General features: G+C 50.4%; 1 protein-coding gene across 1 annotated transcript in view; it reads right to left on the bottom strand.

The window, feature by feature from the left end:
• POLR3E (RNA polymerase III subunit E) overlaps positions 1-20288 on the bottom strand; it is a 1464556-nt gene that overhangs the window by 992415 nt on the left and 451853 nt on the right. Inside the window, exon 9 of the mRNA XM_069645613.1 lies at positions 9208-9327. Coding sequence (XP_069501714.1) covers positions 9208-9327 — 120 coding nt within the window. The remainder of the gene's footprint in view (positions 1-9207; positions 9328-20288) is intronic.

The following is a 20288-nucleotide window of genomic DNA, read 5'->3' as shown; positions in this document are numbered from 1 at the left end:
ACTCCTAGTGGTCTACAGTTAAAATTGAATAGTTTTGCTAAATATGCAGCCTCTCACAATCTATCTCCCAATTCCTCAAAGTCACAAATTGTGGTTTTCCGGAATTTCAGGAAAATTAAATCGTACAAGTGGCAACTTAATGGCATTGATATCGAATGCGAAAACTCGATTCGTTATCTGGGGTATCCCCTAAATGTCCAGTACTCTCTCATATTTTGGCAGAAATACCTAAAAATGAAGGTTCGTCCACTTGTGTCGATGATGAAGGTCATGCTGAGAACAATCTGTGAATTTTCATTGCAACCATTGATTGATTTTTATTTATTGAAAGTGGAACCGATTCTCTTATATGGGTTAGATATATGTCTTCATGATGTCGGGGTCATATTGAATCAAATTCAGTGTAGGGTGTGGAAAAGTGTATTGGGGCTATCTACCTCAGTACCCAATTCTATAATTAGGCACGAACTTGGTCTAGTATCTCTAGCAGCTAGATGGGTTTGGCGAAAACTATCACGCTATGCTGATATTATGGCACCTCAAAAGTACTCTCTATATGTGGATGTACATGGGTTGGTTGTGCGGTCAGAATTAAAATCCATGTGTGCTTTTGTTAATCAAATGAATTCAATTCTCGTTGATTGTGATTGCACAATTACTGACCTAGTAATGAAACTTCCAAAAGTCAAAAGAAATCTTTTTGATCGGGACTGGTCAACCACTTTAGATTGTAACAATTCATATCGTCTGTATGCGGAATATGCCAAAAGGCCACGCAGGAGAGATATGAGATCGTCGTATTTGGCGTTATGTCCTTCAAGTAAGATACGGAGAGCATATTTAAGGTTTAAACTAAACCAATATCATACACTTTAAAGAATCTACATGTGGAGCATATATAAAGGTGCCTTTTCAACTCAACACTGTCGCTTTTGTGAATGTGACATTATTGAAACCATGAAACATCTTGTTATTGAATGCATTTTTTTTTTAACAGGATAGGAAAAATTTATTGGGGAAATTTGCTCCGAAAGATTCTGATATCTCCAAAACATCATTATGGGACAGTTGTATGTATGGAGGGTCCTTGGTACTTGTCATTTCGCTAACTCGTTTGTTGAGTAAAATTGAAAATGCGTTAGAAAATGTAAATGTCTATTATAACCCCACAAGCTAAATCTGTGCATTTTAAGGTGTGTTTTATCAAAATCTTTGGTATGTCTTGTGCAGGCCAATCTTAATATGGGTATGAGAAGGTCGCGTGAAGTTACAAATCATAAAGCTACAATGTAATCTTCTGAATTAACAAATGCCAAATTTTAAGTTGCAAAAGAAACAGCTGATGATCTATCTGTCTGTCATCTGAAATTTTAATGAATAACTTATGAAATTTCGAAAGTTTTGTAAAAGTTTGCTTTTTGTAAAACTATAAACAAAACGTTAATAAAAAAAAAAAAAAAAAAGTTCACAAAGAGTTGTGACGTCTTCCGAAAACACTTTGTGCGGTCCACGTAGAACTTCAGCGCTCTAGCCACATCCAGCGAGTGCAAAGTCCTCTCAGGCGGCGACGAAGGCGACGGGAAGAACACAGGCAACACCAAGGGTTCGTTGAGATGGAAGTCCGACGGCACCTTGGGCATGAAGGAGGGGTGCGTCCTGAGCACTACCCTCGTGTCGTGAAAAGTCAAGTACGGGGCTTTGCAGGAAAGGGCCTGGATCTCTCCCACCCGTCGTGCGGAGGTGATGGCCACAAGAAACGCTGTTTTCCACGACAGAAACTTCAACGGGGCCGAGTGCAGCGGCTCGAACGGAGGTCCCATGAGCTTGGTCAGCACCACGTTGAGCTCCCACGCCGGGGCCGGAGCCTTCACCGGCGGGAACGATCTGAACAGTCCCTTCATGAACTCTTTCACCAGACGATGAGACCACAAGGACGTCCGCCCCGTGGTTCTGGTGCATCGGGAGATCGCAGCCAGATGAATCTTGATGGACGCGTGTGCCAGACCAGCTTTGGCCAGCGTCAGCAGGTACGGCAGTACCTGAGGAGCCGTAATCCGTAGAGGGTTAATCTTCTGTGCGTGGCACCAGACAGAGAACCTCTTCCATTTGTGTCCGTAGCATTTAAGAGTCGAGGACGCCCTGGCCTTTGCAAGAACCTCTCTGCAGTCGGCCGGTATGTCGTATCCTCCAAACTCTAGCGCTGCAGGAGCCAGGCCTGCAAGTTCAGCGATTTCGGGTTGTGGTGGAGGATGGCGCCTCCTTCCCTGGAGAGTAGATCCGCGTCCACCGGCAGCTTGATTGGCGGGGACGCTGACAAGTCCAGAAGGTCCGGGAACCATATCTGCCTCGGCCACGCAGGTGCGACGAGGATCATCCTGCACCGTGACCTCTTGAGCTGGTTGACGAGCCGGATTAGCAGTGGCAAAGGAGGGAACGCGTAGAGGAACAGGCCCTCCCAGGGGAACGAGAAAGCATCGCCCATGCTCCTCGCCTGGGGAAACCTGCTGGCGAACCTCCGGCACTTGGAGTTCGTCGCCGTCGCGAACAGGTCGATCTGGGGTGTGCCCCACCGTCGGAAGAGGCGATCCACTAGATCCTGCCGTAGTTCCCACTCGTGGCACGAGCGCAGCTCCCTGCTGAGTGAGTCGGCGATGGTGTTTTTTATCCCTGCCAGATGAAACGGCACCAGAAACATCCTTTGGGCGACGGCCCAATGCCACAGGTCCTGCGCCTCCTTGGACAGTGCTGGGGACCTGGCTCCGCCCTGTTTCCTGATGTAAAACATGGTGGTGGTGTTGTCGGTGAAGATCCTCACCACCTTGCCCTTGAGGGACGGAAGGAAGGACCTGAGGGCCCAGAACTCTGCACGGAGCTCCAGGACGTTGATATGGAGGGACTTCTCCGTCGGGAGCCAAAGGCCTCTCGCGTGCAGATTTTCGCTGTGCGCTCCCCACCCTTCCAGGGAGGCATCCGTGGTCACTGTCTCCTGGTGGTCTGGGGTCTGGAAGTCCATGCCCGCCGTCAGATGCACGCGGGTGCCCCACCACCGGACCGCTCGGCGGAAACTCTCGTCGAGTGTGATCCTCTCCTCGAAGCCGCCCGTCGTTTGGATCCAGCGCGCGTCCAGGAACTCCTGCAACGGGCCCATCCAGAGCCTGCACATGGGAATGAGGTAGATGCAAGAAGACATCATTCCGAGGAGGGACTTGATGGACCTCACCTTGGCCGCGTCGGAAGCCAACATCCGCTGTACCTTGCCCAGGATGGACCTGGTCCTTTCCTCCGACGGGGAGGCCAGAAGGGACACTGTGTCGAGCTTCGCTCCCAGAAACAGTGCGTTTTGCGCGGGTACCAGGTGGGACTTGGCGTAGTTCACGGAGAATCCCAGGTCCGTGAGAAGTTGGACGGTCCTTGCCGTGCGCTCCACAGCGAGCTCCCTCGTCTTGGGTCGGATGAGCCAGTCGTCCAGGTAGGGGTAGACGTGGATCCCCTCGCGGCGCAGCTGCGCAGCCACAGGTGCAAGGCACTTGGTGAATACCCTGGGTGCCGACCGTAGTCCGAAGGGGAGGGCTTTGAACTGGTAGTGACGCCCTTGGACCACAAACCTGAGGAATTTTCGGTGCCCCTTTAGGATGGGAATATGGAAGTAGGCATCCTCCAAATCCAACGACGACAGGAAGTCTCCTTCCTCCAGCTGACCCAGGACGTGCTGGAGGGTGACCATCCGGAACTTCTGCGTCTTGATGAATTTGTTCAGACGTCGCAGGTCTAGGATGGGGCGCCATCCTCCCGTCTTCTTCTTCACGAGGAAGTATCTCGAGTAAACTCCGGAGCCCCGAAGCCTCTTTGGGACGAGTTCGATGGCGCCCTTCCTGAGCATCGCCCTTACCTCCAGGAGAAGCTGAGGGACGTGAAGCTCTTTCCTGGCCACGGGGGGGACGCGCGGGCACCTTCTTTGAAACTCGAGCGCGTGGCCCCGGGCTAAGGCGTCCAGCACCCAACGGTCGGTGGAGATGGACTCCCACACGCTGACGAAGCTCGGCAGCCGGCCTCCCACCGGGGTGCATCGGTGGGGGCCCGACCCCACGGTCGGTTCAATCCTGTTTCGACGAGGCTTTGCCGCCTTGACCTCCTTGGCGACGACGGCGGGGTCCGCCAGACTTGCCTCGTCCTCTGTAGGCCTCCTGAGACGACGAGCGGGCTGCTTGACGGTAGGTGGAGAAACCGCCGCCGGAACCTTTGGAGGCGCCCTTGCCTCCGCTGCTCCGAAAGGGCGTCCGTCGTTGCTGCAGAACCCCAAGGGCCCGGGGCGTCTCAGTGTCCGCTTTAATGGCCTGAAGGGAATCGTCCACTGTTTTCCCAAACAGGTTGTACCCATCGAACGGCATGTCCAGGACTCTGGTCTGTACGTCTTGACGGAAGTCCGTAGACTTGAGCCATCCACGCCGCCTAAGGCACACGCCGTTGCCCAACTGGCGAAACCCAGTGTCGGCGATGTCCGTCGCAATAGTGATGGCGTGGTCCGACGCCACCTCACCTTCCTGTAGGATCGCCAGGGCATCCGCCCTCTTGTCGTCCGGTAGGAAGTCCAGCAGGGGAGCCAGTTTGTACCATAGCTCCCTGTCGTAGCGGGCCACGATAGCCAAGGCGTTGGCTGCTTTAATCGTCGTCGCTGCAGACGAGATGACCCTGCGTCCCATAGAGTCCAATTTCTTTCCCTCGCCATCCGGTGGGGAAGTCGATGTGGAGGCCACCCCCCCCCCCCGCTTTCTTCCTGGCCGCCGCGGAGACGACGGAGTCCGGGTAGGCTGCGCCCGGAGGCACAGGGTGGCCGCGTCCGGGACCCGGTACTTCTTCTCGTACCGGTCTCTTCTAGCTGTCGTAGTGGAAGGTTTCTTGAGGAGGGCGAGGCCCTCATCCCAAATGTCGTCCAGTAGAGGCACCGCGAGGACCGTCTTCCTCTTGGCCTTGCGCCGTTGATAAAGGAATCCTTCCTTTTTCTTCTCCTCAGGGCAGAGTTGGAAAAGCTCGGATGCCCTGGCGATCATGGAGTGGAACGAACCAATCTCGTCGGGCGGAGAAGCCCTGGTGGGAGGTGACGACGGTAGATCCTCGTCGTATACCTCGTCGTCCGTACCCGTCGCTGCCGAGTCAGTCCCCGTATCATCCCCTCGGGTGGACGGGGAGGAGGGCTGGACGGTGCGCGACGGCTGAAAAGGAGGTGGAGGGTGAATCCTTTTCTTGGGCGGGGGAACACCAGGTGGTCCCGGCTCAGGATCCCCCGACGGGAGAGGTTCCTCCGTCGGCAACGGCAGTCTCGTCCTTATCTCTGAGCATAAGGACTGTATAGCCAACAAAATGACCGCCGAGTTGTCTTGCGGCGCTGGCAGAGGGGAATCCGACGGGCGATCATGGGCCCCGTCGGCACCCTCGACGATGTCGTCGTCACCTGCGTCGGGATCCATCCCGACGGGCCGGTCTTCTTCCACGCCAAGGCCGTGGCTTAAGACCTCGATCAGCTCTTCCTCCGAGGTTGAAGCCGAATCTACGACGACGCCCTGCCCCCCCTTTTTCTTCCCCGCCGGGGATTTCACGGGGGTCCTATCGATGGGCACAAAAGAGGACTCCCTCCGAGGTGGCAGGGAGACTCTGAGCCCCGAGGTCGCCACCACTGGTGTAGCCTCCACAGGCTGAGCCAGGGTCGCCGCGACAGTATCGATAGAGGGCTTGGCCGGATGGATTAAGGCCTTCACCACCTTAGGTGCGCTCACCGCCTTATCCTTGAGGGGGGGGGGGACACTGCCTCGCTCCCCCTCCGATGGGGCCTTCGAGCTCGACCGGGGCCTCTCCAGGAGCTTTGCCGGGTGCTCGCCCTTCCTCTTACCCGACCCAGAGCGTTGGCTCGTGGTTGAAGGTGCCGGGGAGGGTGTGCCCTGCCTGGCGCCCGTAGAGCCCGACCGTTCGGCGCTCCCGGTGCCAGCGGACTCGCGGTGCTTGGCCTTGCGTTGGACCCCCGTCGCCGGGGCGTCCTCAAAGGTCTTAGAAGACCGCTCGGATTTCTTCCTCTTCTTCTCGCCTGACGGGCTCTTCCCTTCCAGCCAGTTGGCGAGACGTCGATGGCCACAAAACGCACAGTCCTTCTCCACGTGCATCTTGTCCTCATGTAAGCAGTAGAGACAAAAGGAGTGTTCGTCCTCCTTAAAGACGTTCTGCAGCTGGCATCCAGGGCAGACCCTTAACAGCTTTCCAGGCGTCGAGCATCCCTTCTCCTGGGCCTGAGAAGCTTCTGGAGTCCTCCAAAAGCATAGCTCGACGAAATCTTCACCCTTGAGGGGCGCAGACGAATCCGACACGGGTCCCCGTTGATCGGATGGAGAGTCGGTGGAGCTTGAGGCTCTTTTGACCGAAAAAAAACGAAGTTTTTGAGCAAAAAACGTGAAAAAATAGCACTAACGCTCGAGAGCAATAGCACGAGGATCCCAACACATGAACGTGCGGTAAAAATCTGAAGATGGCTGCCAGAGGCGGTGCTTAGGTAGAGGGCAGTCATTGGCTGTGGTCAGTATGACGCAGAGACCAGTGATTGGTTACTACTACGAAAGACAGATCAGAAACGAAACTGATACTGGTTTTTTCTTTACCGAGGATTCCCAGCCTGACGACGGGGAATATTCATGAGCATGTGAATCCATGCCAGACCCCATGCTGGAGAATGAGAATGATTAGGAGAGATAGTGTAATGTATGACTGAGGAGTGTGTGGAAGTGAAGAGTTAATTAATATTGTTGATGGTGGAATAGTAATTGGAGGGTGTGCAAGGAGTAGGAGCAGGAATGAGTAGTGTGGGACAGGGAGCAGCAGTATATAGGAGGGAATAGTAGTATGGAGGGTGTGAAAGTTTAGTAGCATAGGTTAGAGGCAAGATGTACACCTAGTGTGAGAGACTGGAGGGGCAGAGGTGTTGTCAGAGAAGGCAGAGGTAGAAGTGGGAGGAGGAGACTAAGAGAAAGAAGAACGTTAGATTTTGAGAGGGTGAGGACAAAAGTGGGTGTGAGAGAAAAACGTCAGGCTGAGTGTGCAAAGGCACAGACCCATTTCCCTTTAGAGCACTAACCCATTGGTAAAGTCAGAAGTCCCAGAGGTAGTTAAGAAAGATAAGGTCACAGGTCTTTAGGGCAACTCAGTAGCACATCATTTAGTCTTTAGAATACTGAGAGTTAAAACAGTGGATATCTACTAAGCAGGGGCTAAAAACACCTGGATTACTGGATTAAAGCGGAGGGGTCTTAAAAATAGATTGAGGGGGACATCCCTAGGGCCAGAAATTCGAATTTCGTATCAATCTGTCCATCTCTGCCGCTACCCATTATTCTTCTATATTTTCCTTTCATTTTGTAATCTACTATCTTAGTCTGTATGTATAGCTCCTTTTTTTTAAACACTTTAAATATCCATTAAGAATAAACAAATAACCAGTACAAGGATACATGTAGCTCGAGAAAAATGAAATATCCAAATCACAATGCCAACAAAATTATTGTTGCTTAATATGTATATTGCAGACTGTTTCATAACACTTCTATATACAATATTCCCAGTGCAAAATGAATAATAGAATTGAAAACACACACAAATACAACAAAACATACCATAGACACACAGATAACAGATCACAAACACACAAATGACGCAACATGACAAATTCCCTCTCCACAATCCACTCAAAACTCTCCCTGAGCCATTTAGTTCATTAAAAGGTCCCCACAAATCACCTCCGATCTTGCTCTTTCATCATGTGCTTCTCATAATTGGATAGTCTGTAAATCTGACAACCAGCTTTCAACCATTGGTTTTTTCCTTGTTTTCCACACACTCAGGATTTGCTTAGTCGCCACCACTAGTGCTTTGTCAATCCAACAAGAAGCTACGCGCTACATCACCTCTCCCTTGCGTTAAAAGTAGAACCACAGCCAATGGAGTCCTCGGAAATGTCACTCCTAGAACCGTATCCAACCCATCTAGCTCTTCCTTCCAAAAATCAATAACCCTCGGACAGACCCACAACATGTGCACTAAAGTACCTCTCCTCGGACCACAGCCCCAACATATCTCGCTATTTAGCCTACCCAACCAATGCATCCGCACCAGAGTCCAGTAGAGACGGCCCAAAATTCTTTGATGAGTAACGTAAACTTTAATCTAACTTTGATCATGTGGCAGCCCTCCATAACCCCTCCCATTCCTTTATAGAAATATTTCTTCCCAACTCCTCAATCCATGCTTCGCTCATCCTTATCCACAAAGTGATAAATGAGTGCTCCACCGGCATCATCTTAAGAAAGGTTGAAATCATGTGTGGTGCCGCATCAAACAAAATCACAAACTATGGGTATGTTCCTCATTGGAGCATCTAACATCCCCTGCCTTTCTGATAGTAGATCCTCTGAATCATTGTACCTCAGGCTCCCTTTTGCCCAAGCCAGATTTTCGAGTACGGATCGCAAATGACACAATATTCCCATCTTGCCAAACGTCACACATTTTTAAAATCCCTTTCGCACTCCAACTGCGCCAACACAATGTCTTCTTTTCTATTTGCAAACCAGGATTATGCCAGATTGAGGAACCATAGTGCATTCATAGATTCTCTCAACAATCCACGATGCCAGCATGGTCTTAGTAACCTCGATAGACTTCAATCTAGGAATCTTTCCTATAGAATATAAACCATTCAGGCAATATGGTGTAAATCTCTCCCTCTCTATAGGAACCCTCTACGGTAGTTTTACAGAAATGGGTAACCAAAGTCGCCGTCTTGTACACTACGCATGATAACCTTCCGAAGTATTCTCAGTCTTTTCCTGACACCCCATAAGAATTCCTGGAAAACTATCAATATATTTAAGCATTTTCTTTGGAAAGTTCAGCGAAAGTGACTGAATGACGTACAACACTTTGGGCAAAAGCAACATCGTAATTGGATTTTCTCTAGTCCAAACGTATAGCTCTTTTCAGACATTCCGTTTCCTATTGTCTCCTTGGTCCAAGAGACCACCTTAGTGGTGTAATTTTTCACTCTACAAATTCTCCAAAAAAACACATTAAACTTTATTTATTTTATTTTACAAAATAACAAAAAGAAAGTTAGCATGCAAGGACCTTAATGAGGGATATGAATTAATTTTAAAAAACAAAACATTCACCTACCTTTACACTATAATAATGTAAATTAACCCAGTGCTCTTCAGCCTGTTTCTTCTGTAAGAACTCATAGGATTGCACACGCCGCTGACGGGCCTGTTCCGATTCTGGACGTGAAAAGCGAACCTGAAAAACAAAAACACTATATAATATTTCTAATACATTTTTTGGTTTCAAGCCTGTTTTTAGACCCCTGTAGACAAATGATATTTAGATCATCAACTATGTGTTTTTAGAAATCTCCATTAAAAGAATGTAATTAATACTTATTTCTAAAAATAGGCTTTTATTTATCGCAGCATTGTCAAAACCGACAGTATTCATGTTTCATGTCAACTTACGTGATAGGAGACATCCAATACCAGTAACTGAATCTCCACAGAAAGATTATGTGCATTCAGACAGTGAACTACCAGGACGCTCTAATGCTGAAAGTCACATTGTCTTTTTTGAAAAAGGCACGGAAGGAGATCCTCGAAGAAAAGATCTACCAAGAGGACCAAAGGGCTTGTTGAAGAAAACCTCATTTTTGACATCAGAAATTAAACTGATTAAATAACAAAGGGATACTTTACAATTGGGACTGTCCTTCGTCCAGACCTCCTCTTCTACATTGTTTGATAAAAATATCAACCTAGGGGTCGGCCACCAGAGGGCGCGCGGATGCAGACCTTGTTCGCGTGAGCTCCCGTCACACGGTCCCCTAAAGCGGATTGAGCCCCCATCTCTAGGGACCCCCCGGACCTAAAAGTTGGCGTAGAGGTGTTGGAAGGTCCCCTCCGCAACTCAGCGAAATCCCGTCCAAAACCGGACAAGAATTCCGGGAGATAGAGACTTGGGCGCTCTGCGCCGAAAACGAAACCAACCCTGCCCAGAACGGACACCACGCAGCCCAGAGACCTCGGCAATCTTCGCGTGCTTCGACCCGTGGTGAGGGAGCAGCGCTCGAATATCCATGCACCCCACCCTCACAGGAACGACCCGGTGGAATACGTGATATTCAGCACCCAGCCGAGCCACGCGCTGTGAACACTCCCGAGGAACACGCGTCGCCGAGCGCGTTGGCCTCCCTCTCCAGCTACGAGGCGAAAGGCGGCCCTTCCCACGACGCGGCTGTGGAGGACCCCGCCGAAACTCCAAGTAAGTAAGTCCGCTTACTGGCACCCCCCGCCGGAAATCCGCCTCCCCATCGAGGAACGAATCAACCCAACGCTGTGGGCTGAGGCCCCACACGAGGCGACGTAGACCCCGGAAACCCGGCTGCGCTCGACTCCACCGGAACCCCCAACCACACAGACCCTCACAGGCCCACGGGCGGCAGTCACACCGCGAGGTACCCGCGGCTTCCCTGCGCCGCACGTGGCCCCCGGTGCACCCCGATAACACCGAAGGACACAGCCTCATAGAGTGGACACATTCCATCGTCCCTGTTAGGACCCCACCAACCCGAACCCCGCCGAAGGCTCTCTCCACACATCCAGAGCCAACGGCTATACGCGCTGACCACGAAGAGAGAGGAATCCAGGAAGAAAAGCGGGAAAGGCCCACACGGCCCGCACACCGCCAGGTGCCCTCTGGGAGGTCAGACGGGGTGACCCGCGCAGTCCGTTGGGATTATCCAACCACCGCGGGGCCCGCAGAAAGGGGGTGACTCCGAGACACGCACGCTCCGCAGATCCACTGAACGTTGGGACTCCAAGGCGCTACAGAAGAGGAATAGAACCCGCAATGCTTCACAATGGGAACACTCTCTAGACTCAACTCTCCCTAGATACACTGGAGAACTGCCTTGTCACACACCGCTGAGGGAATGGCCCCCTGACTCACCATTGTCCTCTCGGACACACCAACAATACCAAGAAAGATACAGGGGCGTGTGCCTTCTCAGTGGTGTCCACAGTCCTAACGAGCGGACTCATCTAAAAGTCTAGAACAGACTCTCACAAGCGCATGAACCCCCGACAGAAGCTCGCCATTTACGCCTACAACGCAAACCCTGATCCCACCGGCGACCTGAAGATGACGTCTTTGATAACCCCGACCCCGGATGGGGACACAGTGGCAACGAAAGGCGACATTGCGGGCTTACTCGCAGAGATCAGGAACATGAGTGCCAGCATTGGCGGGAAAATTGATAAACTTACACAGCGGATCGACAACATTGAGGACAGGGTCGAAGGGATAGAAAATAACCAGACCTCGATTGATACCCTTGAAACCCAGCTGTCTCTAAGGATTAGCGAGCTAGAGAAGAAGGAACAAGTGTGCAAGTTGAAGATGGATGACTTGGAGAATCGAGAAAGGAGAAATAACCTGCGATTCTTTGGCATTCCAGAAAGAGAGGGGGAAACTGAAGAGGACCTAAAAGCGACCATACATGACATCATCAAGCTCCTCGTTGCTGACGATAATATTGATGAACCCAAAACGGAACGCATCCACAGGGCAGGGGGGCCACCCAGAGGACCCCGATCCGTCCTCGCCCGCTTCCATCATTACCAAGACAGATCGAAGGTGCTAGAAAAGGCGAAGAACGGAAGCACCATCACCATGAGCGGGGCACAAATATCGATTTACCAGGACCTCTCCTCTTTAACCCTCGCAATGAGGAAAATGTGCAAACCACTCACCACATGGCTTAAATCTGGAGACATAAGATACAGATGGGGTTACCCCTTCTCCCTCTCCTTCGATCACGATGGATCGAAAATCAGACTGAACTCGGAAAGAGAAATTAAGGACTGCATTTTTTACCTATTGGGTCACCGATCTCAAGAAGAATCAACTGATCATGCACCCCGCGACGACAGAGAATGGCGAATACAAGGTCCGAAGAGGAGGAAAGTTAAAGGCTCGAGAAAATACCATAGAGGAAATGGCTCGCCGGAAGGATCGAGTTGATCACATCTCCTCGCAGCATTACTCAGATAAGTTGCATGCCGGGGAAAATAAGACTGAAGGACATCCCGCATGCAAGGTGTCTCGATCCCACCCGCGCATAGCGAATATGTACACCTGGAGGGGGGATTCCAGGGGGCTCTAAAGTTTATATTGATGTATACATTGCAAGGGGACTGAGAAGTAGCGGTCTCCACTGGTGGTTCGGTTATGAGCCAGTGCTTTCAACTCGGCTCAATCGAACGCCACCGAACACATAGGGGGAGAGGGAGGGAAGGAAAGGGAAGGGGAATGGAAGCTGGCTTCGCGTCAGTGATTTGGATGAATAGCTCACACGGGGAGATGGGCCTGTGGTCCTCCGATCATCATGGGGAAACAATGGAAAGATCAGCGCGCCCTTGTGACATGAGATACCACCGTCGTGATGACGGCTGAGGCATGCTCCAAGGGCATCGTGAGGGTGGGCACATTGAATGTGAAAGGCCTGAACTCGCCCACAAAAAGGTCTCTTGTCTACAGAGAGTTCCGGAGGTCGAAATTTGATATCCTTCTCCTACAGGAGACTAAGTACGTGAGAGGCGAAGAAAAAACAATCTTGGGGAAGCGGTCCGGGCTGGAGTTCTGGGGATCGGGCCCGCTGCGCAAAGGTGGGGTGGGGATCCTGGTTAGAAAAGGAATACATCTAACGATCACGAAGGTTTGGGCGGATGTAGAGGGCCGAGCGCTACTTATCACGGGCGCCATAGGTAAACTGGCTATCACGGTGGCCACGATCTACTCCCCAAATGTAGGTCAGATCCGTTATCTCTCCAAAACAATACCTAAAATTATGCTAGAAGCGACCGGCCATGTAATACTTGGTGGAGATTTCAACATTTGGGCGGACCCCGAGATGGATTGGCACCCCGGCAATCCCCAAACAAGGGACAAACCCACTGGGGACTACACCCAATTTAATAGGATGATGGAATTGTATGGCTTGATGGACGTGTGGCGTTGTATGCACCCCACAGAGAAGCGGTACACCTTCTTTTCAGCCCCACACAACACACACACCCGCATTTATTATCTCTTTTCCTCAAGAGACCTATGTGATACAGCCTCCTGTTCAGATAGATACAATCTCATGGTCAGATCACGATGTGGTACGAGCTGATTTGGTATGGGGCTCCCTCCCGATAGGAAGGGGTAGATGGCGATGTAACGAGTCCCTTTGGAAAGATGCAGTTTTTAAACAAGAAATGCAAACCGCAATTGAGGAATACTTCCAACTGAACGATAATGGTGAAGTCCCCAAACAGGTAGTCTGGGAGGCGGCCAAAGCCACATGGAGAGGGGTGTTAATGAGAGAAGGGGCCAGTAAAAAAAGGGAGAGAGCTTTGATCGAAAACAGGCTCCGCAGGGAAATTACCCAACTAGAGACGGGAACAATCAATAGTGGAGAGGCTGACTCTGAACAGGTTTTAGAAGCCAGGAAAAAGAGGGAGGAACTCCGTCTCCTAGAACATGACTTAATAGCCCGCAAACTTCTCCTCTTAAGGCAGAAGTTTTACGAGAAAGGGGACAAAGCGGATGCGTTATTGGCAGCCAGGCTGCGGGCACAGCAAGCCGACAGAAGGGTGCACGAAATATCTGATTCAGAAAACACCCCGGAAGGGGCCCAAACCACCATCCCTGAAAAATGTGCCGACTTCTTTGAATCTCTGTATACCCCCGACGGAGATCCCGATACACCAGGCATCCAAACATACTTAAACGACATTGACATGCCTGAACTTACAGCCACAGAAACAGAATACCTTGACAGCTCCATAAAGACCGAGGAGATCCATGAAGCCATAAAGAGACTTACACTAGGTAAATCCCCGGGGGAGGATGGGTACTCGGCAGGATTTTATAAAACATTCGCTACACAACTCACTCCCTTCCTCACCGATCTCTTCAATCAGATCCTGGAGACGGGGAAACCCCCCCGATTCATTTACAAAGGCGATCATTGTGGTCATTCCAAAGGAGGGGAGAGACCCTGCGAGGTGTGGCTCATATCGCCCAATTTCCTTACTAAACTTAGACGCGAAAATTTATGCCAGGGTCTTAGCCGCTAGGATCGAATCATTCCTCCCACGTCTCATCCACGCTGACCAAGTAGGATTCATATTAGGCCGTCAAGGCGCGGACACCATGCGCAAAACCCTCCACCTGATACACGCCTCCCATAGTCTCCACACCAACCCTGCACTGCTTTCTATTGATGCGGAAAAGGCGTTCGATAGGGTAGAGTGGGATTTCTTAATGAAGGTCCTCCAGAAAATAGGACTCGGCCCCAACCTGAGAAAGGCTATACAAGCAATTTATTCAGCCCCCTCGGCATCGGTCCATGTGAATGGAGAATATTCTAGGTGGTTCTGATTAACACGTGGTACCAGGCAGGGATGCCCCCTCTCAGCCATTTTGTTCGCCCTGTCGCTAGAACCAGTGGCATGCAAAATCAGAAAAGACCTCGGTGTAGAGGGCATACGTTTGGGTGGCGTTGAGTATAAGTTAGCGCTATATGCGGACGACATACTATTACACGTAGTCAATCCAGAGACCTCCATCCCTCAAGCCATCTTCCTACTCGAAGAATACGGCCGCCTCTCAGGGTTTAAGATTAACCGCGCTAAGTCCGTCCTCTTCCCCTTACAAGGTGACCCAACTACGAATGCGGCAAGATACTCCTCCCTGGGGCTAACGATCGAACACCACACATTACAATACCTGGGAATACGAATCACCAAAAATATTGACTCTCTTTACGAAGCAAATTTTCCCCAGCTCCTAACGAAACTTCGATCAGACCTCGCCAGGTGGGATAAACTCACGATTTTGTGGCTGGGCAGGCTCAATGCGATAAAAATGACTTGCCTCCCGAGGTTCCTATACCCATTCCAGATGCTCCCAATCCGGATCCCACAGCGGTACTTCATAGATATCAAGAGGGAAATTCTAAAATTTCTCTGGCAAGGAAAGAAGCCCCGAATAGCATACACCACCCTCACACTGCCCAAAGATAAGGGAGGGGTAGGACTACCTGACTTGAGAAAATACCATGCAGCAGCCCAGCTCCGTCTACTTGTCCCCCACCTGAGCAACTACAGTGAACCACAATGGGTAGCAATGGACAACCACTATTTAGCACCTGCAACACTTGGGGAATGGATGTGGGCACCACGGAAATGGGTGATGAGAAGAACGAGAGACCACCCACTATTTGTAGCCCTGTGGGAAATCTGGAGGGAGGGAACAGATATGACACACATTACAACATTGCCGTCCCCGCTAAGCCACTTATGGTCACCAGGTATTAACAACCATATCCCCAACGTAGAAAGATTCCAGACTTGGTACGAGGCAGGACTTGAGCGGGTAGGCCAACTTGTACGCACCGACTTCTTCATTACCTTGCCAGCACTAACGGAGACCCTAAACATAGGAACTCTTTCCGCCTTTCACTACCTCCAAATTAAAGGAGTCCTGACGAGAGACGTGTGGAAGGATAAACTGAGCAGAGAACTCACCCCATTTGAAAAAATGCTAGACTCCAAAACTGATAGGAAGGGATAGATCTCTATAATGTATAAGTTGCTGTTGGAGGGCGGAACTGGGTCGACACGCACTCTCCGAACACGATGGGAAAACGACATGGGAATTGAGATTGTAGACAAACTGTGGGACAAAATGTGCACCATGTCCACACGCACCTCAATATCAAGCCAATACAAATTACACTCCATCAAACTCCTCCACCGCTGGCAATACGACCCACATAGACTGTCAAAGATGTACCAATCATCCCCCCACTGCTGGCGCGAATGTGGTCAAACAGCCAACTACTGGCACATGTGGTGGGATTGCCCTAAGGTCCAGATTTTCTGGGATGAGGTCCTTGGCTGGATAAGGCACACGGATGGGATCCAGAGGACTCTGACCCCGCAACTGGTGTTGTTTAGCCTTGAGGCGGAGGACGGCGAGTGGACAAAGGTCCAAGGGGTAGTCCCCCACCTATTACTTGCGGCGAGGGCTCTAATAGCGACCAAATGGAAATCATTGTTGACCCCGAATAAGAAAGAATGGATTAATGTCGCCTTAAATCTCTGCACAATGGAAAAAATAACCGCATCACTCCATGGTAGAGCGTCACAATGTGAACTGTTATGGTCCGACTTCCTGACCGCACACAAATCTACTGCAGAACCAACCCAGAGCGAAGAGGGGTCTCCGCCCTGAAGAGGACTGGACCGGACCACCCCCCTCCCAAGGCCTATCCTCCCATCGCTCTACCATACATCTCTCCTTATATCCCTAGACACAATCACCCCAGGCACACAACTGTGCCCCCTTCACGGACACGCTCGCAACTGAAATCCATTGACCTAACCCCGATCCACAACTTATGCCTTGACCACGATGCCAAAAAATCTCCAGATGACCAGTCTTCCATTCTAGGGGGGAGGGGGTATTAATTCTACATTTGTTGGGGGTAAAGGGAGGACATAGTTGTTTATACTGTTGGTCTCTCCTATGTTCTTCTGATTATGTATGCTCTTTAGTTGCATCTTCCAACCGAGAGGAAGAACTTGACCCGAACAGGTACTTGTTGTTATTCCAGACGATAATCTCATTTTGTACTTCCTTGTTCTTCCTTGTTCATGTGAATGTTTAACTTGAAAATTCAATAAAGACAAATTTAAAAAAAAAAAAATATCAACCTATTTTAATTAATAAGGAAATAAACATTAAAAACATGAGTGAGCCCCACAAGAGTATATTCTATGCTCAGGTCAATAACCCTTTTGTTGATACATTTGAAAGGCTATTACACAGGATTTCCAAAAAATGTCATTTGTGAAATAAGAGCAATTTGTCAAACAATCAGATGAAAATGATTAAAGATGTATTTGCCAGTCCCTTGATGATCATTAAACCTGCATAAGGAGGAGCTCTCATTACTAAGAGAAGAATATATGAACAAATGTTAGGCAGTTTCAAGATGGTATGAGTTACATTGAATTTGATTCAGATCCCACGGATGAATACAAATTTGCAATGCCAATCAAATTGCCGAATAAAGGACTGCCTTGCCAAAGGCCAGATCCTGCCCTCGGATGGAATAGAGGGAGTAGTGACATACAATAGTATGTGCCGAAGCCCAGGTGGCTGCATCACAGATGTGACGAATAGGAACACCCCTCTGCCGGGCAGTAGACGCAGCCACTCCCCTGGTAGAATGGGTCCAGCCGGAGGGTCCTTACCCGCCAAGCGCCAACACTCGGAGATCGCTAAAATAATCCAACAAGACAAAGTCTGTTTCGTCACAGCTTGTCCCAAACGCTTTCCAGCGTAATCAATGAAAAGTTGATCGTCCAGTCTGACCCGGGAAATGCGCAAAATATAAACGCTCAATGCTCTCCTCGGATCAAGCCTATGGACCCTCTCCTCTTCCTTACCAGGATGTGGAGGAGGTTAGAACGCCGAAAGAACAACCTTCTGGCTCAAATGAAATTCTGAAACCACCTTCGGAAGAAAGGAAGGACGAACTCTAAGGACAACCCTGTCCTTATGAAACACAGTGAAGGGTGGCTTAACTGAAAGTGCCTGTAACTCACTCACTCTGCGAGCGGAAGTAACCGCAACCAAAAACACAGTTTTCAGAGTTAACAGTCTCAAAGTGCAAGAATGCAGAGGCTGAAACGGAGCACCCATAAGAAACTTAAGAACAAGGTTCAAATCCCAACCGGGCACCAGAAAAGGTGACGGAGGGAACACATTAGTGAGTCCTTTCAAAAACTGAGAAATTAAAGGAATCTTAAAATAGGAACATTCTTCAGACGAGCACTTAAATATGGACAGCGCCGCCAGGTAACCTTTAATGGTCCCCACTTGCAAGCCCCTGTGGGCCAAGGAAAGCAAAAAAGACAGAACCACGGGAATGTCACACAAAAGGATCCACATTCTTAACTCTGCACCAGTCGCAGAACTTTCTCCAACGGCAACGGTACAGAGACTTTGTTGCCGGTCGCCTGGCCGAGAGCAACACCTTGAAGAGGGAAAATCGAGATCAAACCCATGCCCCCTCACCCCAGGCGCATATACAGAAGAACAGCAGGAAGAACAAGGAGCACACTTATCATTTGAACCAGGCCCCAGCGCACCCATGGGTGACAAATATGCTGAAACACACCCACTTCACCAACAGTGCAACTTCCATGCTACATTAGAATCAATGCTGCAATATCAGAATCTACAAACACAAAAATCCCTGTTTAAAGGTTTGCAAATGCCTATATGAATTAAGATGGTCTAATTGCACAGTGTAAAGCCATGTTTCAGGAAAATTACAGCCAAGTTAATTTCTCTCACTGAACACTGGCTGCAGAATCCTTCAGCAATGCTCCTCGCAAAACCCACGAGCAGCCAAGGTCGCGCAGTCAGATAACATTGCTTTCTGCAGACAAACATTTTTTAATTCTCCAATAATGCGAGTAAGCCACGGCAACCCAGTGTGTTTTTTTTCTTTTCTTTCTGGGAAAGAAAGACATTTTCGCAAAGACTCGCACAACATTTGAAACATAATTGTAACAAGAATGGCTCAGGCCTAGCCAATGAGCACTCAGAGCTCAGGTGCGAAATGCTTGCTTCAGCTAAAAAGTTATGGGAACAAATTCATAATGGAACAAGCTAGAATTAGGTAATGGTGGGCTGGCACAGCTAAACCAACCCACCGACGCAAAACTCAAATGTCCAATTATCATGCTCTCTATAAGGGCTACATAGGTAACTTATTACTCAGCAGCCAATAGCAGGAGGAGATACGTTTCTGGGAGCTGATCCAATTCTGTGAGGTCAGCCTGCAGTGTGATTACAAAGCTGGCTTGCAAGCCAGCCCCGGGGGAGACTGCGCCTGAACTCTCGATGTGCACAACGCTCTGCATGTTTTTTTCTTTTTTGCTGCCCAGGAATAAACGCGGTTTGGAACATGTGGCTGCCTGCTGAGGTCTCTGTTGCATTTCTGGGGGCCATATGGGAGGTGTTGGGGTCTCCCATAGATGGTGAGGGTATGGCTGCTGGCCCCCCCACTGCCCTGGTGGGGGTCCAGCTTCTCTCGAACAACCTCCATCACGACTTCAGGGAGGTCCCAATCCTTATACCTCAACCTTTCAGAAGCCAAGCGTGAAGGTTGAGGGATCTGACCTCTGGATGGAGAACCTGACCCCCCTCCCGTGAGAGCAGATCGTCTCGGTAGGGAAGACGACGTGGAGGGCAGATGGACAAGTCGAGAAGGTCCGGGAACCACGTCCTCCGGGCCCACGCCGGAGCAATGAGGATCATCCGGGAACCAAACCTCCTTAAGCTCCACAGTACTTGAGGGATGACGGGGACTGGAGGAAACTCGTACAGCAGTGGGAATGACCACTCCACCACGAACGCGTCTCCCAAGGATCCTTTTGGAGGACATTCCCACGAGCAAAACCTTTCGCTCTTCCGGTTGACACTGGAGGCGAAGAGATCCACTTGAGGGGTCCCCCAAATGGCAAAGATGTCCAGGAGAATCTCCTGAACCAGCTCCCACTCGTGAGAGATCGCGATCTGCCTGCTCAGAGAGTCCTCCGTCTCGTTGTCGTCTCCGGCCAGATGAACAGCCGTGATCGTAACGTCCTGCTGGATGGGCCAGAACTCGAGCTGCATCGCCTCCCTGCACAGAGAAGTGACCCTGCCCCCCCTTTTTGTTGAGGTAGTGCATGGCCACTGTGTTGTCCGTTAGAATCAGGACACTCTTTCCTCGCACAATCGGCAGAAAAGCCTTCAGGGCTAGCCTGACGGCCCTCAGCTCCAAGAGATTGATATGGAGTCTGGACTCCGACGGAGACCAACGACCGCTGACTGTCAAATCGTTGGCATGAGCTCCCCATCCCGTGAGGGACGCGTACGTCACGATCGTCACCTCCGGCCAGGGCAGCCAAAATGGGGCCCCCTTCATCAGATTGCCTTCGATGGCCCACTACAGAAGGTCCTGGGCGACCGAGGGCGGCACCTGAACAGGGTCCGACAGCCTGCCGGAGGACTGAGACCACTGGAGCTTGAGTGCCCATTGCAAAGATCTCATCCGCAACCTGGCCTCTGGCACCAGAAGAATGCAGGATGCCATGAGG

The sequence above is a fragment of the Ambystoma mexicanum genome, chromosome 2p (genome assembly GCF_040938575.1).
Source record: "Ambystoma mexicanum isolate Mex_15411 chromosome 2p, UKY_AmexF1_1, whole genome shotgun sequence".
Classification (NCBI taxonomy): Eukaryota; Metazoa; Chordata; class Amphibia; order Caudata; family Ambystomatidae; genus Ambystoma; species Ambystoma mexicanum.
The sequence above is the reverse complement of the archived record's forward strand: the minus strand, read 5'-3'. Positions and strand labels throughout refer to the sequence as shown.